The 3,566-nt window shown below is 33.7% G+C and overlaps 1 protein-coding gene across 1 annotated transcript in view; it reads left to right on the forward strand.

Moving 5' to 3' along the window:
* Positions 1–2,434, forward strand: part of LOC102583273 (uncharacterized) — an 11,108-nt gene extending 8,674 nt beyond the window's left edge. Inside the window, exons 4-5 of the mRNA XM_006364185.2 lie at positions 940–1,167; positions 1,614–2,434. Coding sequence (XP_006364247.1) covers positions 940–1,167; positions 1,614–2,129 — 744 coding nt within the window. The 3' untranslated portion in view covers positions 2,130–2,434. The remainder of the gene's footprint in view (positions 1–939; positions 1,168–1,613) is intronic.
* Positions 2,435–3,566: the final 1,132 nt, after the last annotated feature.

Below are 3,566 nucleotides of genomic sequence, written 5' to 3' on the forward strand. Positions count from 1 at the left end.
GGTGGGCAGGCAACATCAGAAATAATGAATCGGGTGGGCCTAACTTTGATACCATGCAAAGAAAAGGATCTTGAGCCTAACTCAACCCCAAAACAAAAAAAATATCTTTTTTTCAAGATGAAATTTATGTTCACACACAACTTCAAGTTCACATACTGTTTCTTTCAACCTCAACTAAATATCGTCTAAACGCCTAATTCACCAGTATTTTAAATATTGAAGTTCAATGTTTGCAACCCTAACTCAACCCAAATAAACATGGATCATGAGGGGAGAATTGCCTAAAATCAAGGACTAAACATCTGGATCGTGAACAATATAAGCAGAGGCGAACCCAAGATTTGAAGACTTTGGGTGCACCAATATAACCTTAGCTCAAATACGAGATCTAAGCTAAACATAAAATAAAAATAATAAAAAAGGGCTTTAGTTGGATTCAAACCCTGGTCTCAAGGGTTGTATCTTTAGCTTGTACCAGTAGTACAAGGGCACTTCTATGCTTCTCATTGATGCACTGTTAACTATATCCTAATTTCTACCCATTTTTCAAAAGATATATATATATATATATATATATATATATACATATGATTTTTTTGAAAGTTAGCGGGTGCACGTGCATCTCCTCTCCAAAGTGTGGGTCCAGTTCTGAATATAAGTTTACAGGGGCTAACATCGGAAATAATGAACTGGGTGGGCCTGACTGACTTTGATAACATGTAAAGAAATGAATTTTAAGCCTAAGTCAACCCCAAAAGTTAGCTCATGAGGGGAAGATTATACAAGAGCATATAAAGATGTGGGACTCCAGCAGTAATTTGCTTAATAATTTTTGCTTAACTCTGCTACAAATGGCAAATTTATTAATATTGAACATTCATCTATGTAAAATCAAGTTATGACAGTAATTAACATTCCTCTGTACTTCTTTTCTCTTAGATATCAGGGGAGACAGCTTCGTGCACTGTAAGTGCCGGATCACTTTCTGATTTATCAAACCTTGCAAACGCAAGTTTGTATGGTTTTGAAGATTACCATGGAGTGGATATTGGTGTTGTTCGAGCAGTTCGTCTTTGGTTTTCCCCACTTGGAGGAGAGATTCCTATTGACATTATAATCAAAGAAAATGATGTAAAACTTGGATTTGCCATCAGCAGAACAGAAGAGGTAACTAACTTCTATCTTCCATCGCGATCCATACAATTTAACATTGATTATTTTACAACATTAGTGTACATATTTAACTTGTTAGCATGTCAACATTAGTGTACATATTTTACAACATTAGTGTACATATTTACCTTGTATCCAATAATTTTGAGAAGTTAGATGTAATATGTTAAAGTACAAGAAGAAATCTTCTATAATCTTATATCACATTTTTACTAGCTATGATAAAGATCATTTTTGTAAGCCAAACTTGACCAATTGTTCATTCAAGATTAGACCATGTTAGTATCTCAAAATTATGTAGTATTGTAATGTGTGTTTGATCTTAAAAGTTAGAACATACTGGTTAGAATGAGATTAATTTACTTTAATTACGTAAAATCTCACTAACCATATATTTAAATTCTATTGTTTTTAACTTCTCATTATTATTCTCTTTTTAGGGGTTTATTCACATATCATCAGTAGCTGAAGGTGATGAGGATGCACCTTCATCAAGATCAGGGCTTAGCAATCTATACAAAGAAGCAAGGAAAGAGTGCAAGCTTTTAGTTGTATCAAGAATATCCAACCAAAAGGTACTTCCATGGATCGTTTCTCCAACGGGGGCAGTCAGGTGCTTTGATACCATCTCTCTGAGTCAAAAATTGTCTTTGCATCGACATGCAAAGGTTCCCATTCTTATGCACGTGTTCCTTTGGGACCGTTCTGTCCCCGTGCCAAATGCTGGTATGATTAATCGGCCGAGGACTATTTCCCCGACTATGCTACCATCGTTGCCACCTGAAGTTCGGTTGGCGCGCCAACCGAATGATAATCAGGTGATGCCATTGCCTCTAGAAGTTGAAGATGAGATAGGAAGTCAGAGTGATGAATCAGAACTAAGGCATGTCAGGGACACTGCTGGGGAATCTTCTTTCCGCTTCCATGATTTTTCTCTACCAAATAATTGGGTGTAAGTATTTTCTTCTAACGTTGTTTGATGTACATAAAGATGACAAGTTTTGTAACTAAGGGTGATCAGTTTAAGGGGCATTTGTAACAGCTTATTCCGCTATGGAGTTTCAATCATTATACTCTATAATGTAACAAAAAATTTGCTGTTTAGTCAGACTTGTATGCATTTTCGAGAGCAATGGTGATGTCTGGTTGATTGTATCATGGCAGACAACAGATGAAACAAATAAGCATCATTATTATTAAGTTTTATGCTTCAACATGATTGCTTAAGTTTTATGACTAATAAACAAGCTCTAATGCTGTACTCTTCCAGAATTACATGAATGAGAGTTGTTACCTCCCCTTCTTAGTGTCTTCCCGTTAATTTGTTCTGTTTACGTACTTTTAGATAAACTTTTAAATATTACTCCCTCCATTCACTTTTACTTGTCATATTTTGATTTGATACACATTAAGAAAACAATGATTGACATGACTATTTTACTGCACTACCCTTATCAATATTACTCTCTCCGTTCACCATATAAACATATTGCGCTTAACTGGGTGATATCCCCCCAAGGGGTAGTTAGTTACTCATGCTTAACTCCCGGCAGAAGCATGAACTACGGGATAAAAAGACTCTACCAATGTCACGACCCAAAATCACAAGTCGTGATGGCACCTATGTTCCCAACCGATAGGTAAGCCAACCGAAGAAGTTAACCAATTAAACTTAAAATATAGAAAAGTAAGTAGAAAACAAATATCTTAAATACCAAGTCTTTTAAATAAATTGCAAAAAACTGAAAAATCACCCCCAAGATTTAGTGTCATAAGTACAAGAGTTCTAAAAGTCAATATAAGTCTCTAATTATATAAGTTTAAACATAAGAAATATCCTATTAGAATACCAAAACAACCTAATAAATAGAGATAGATGAAGGTAGGGGTGTTTACGGGTTGGTTTGGATCGGTTATTGGTCAAAACCAAAACCAAACCAACTTAATCGGTTTTAAAATTATCAGAACCAAACCAAACCAAATATAATATACATTTATCGGTTTGGTGATTATCGGTTTCGGTTTGGTTTGGTTCGGTTATTTTGTTATTAACCATACACAAAAATAAAAGAAACAATTTATTTAAAATGTGAAAAAAGTGATAACAATCCATTCAAAACGAAAAATAGTTAGAATGACTTAAATTACTAAACTTTCAATCACTAAATTTACTATCAATAAAGACACTCATATACATGAAATCAATAAGATAAATGTTTCATCTTGGGCTTTTTTGCTTTCAATAAGTAAATTATAAAGAAATTTTAATGAAAATATGTATAAGATCTTTAAAATTGTTTATAAAAATAATATATTAAGTATGTATATTAATAAAATATATGTATATAATTCATCGGTTCGGTTCGGTTATTTCTTCGAGTTTGTTCGAATAA

Source organism: Solanum tuberosum, unplaced genomic scaffold (assembly GCF_000226075.1).
Source record: "Solanum tuberosum cultivar DM 1-3 516 R44 unplaced genomic scaffold, SolTub_3.0 scf00479, whole genome shotgun sequence".
Taxonomy (NCBI): Eukaryota; Viridiplantae; Streptophyta; class Magnoliopsida; order Solanales; family Solanaceae; genus Solanum; species Solanum tuberosum.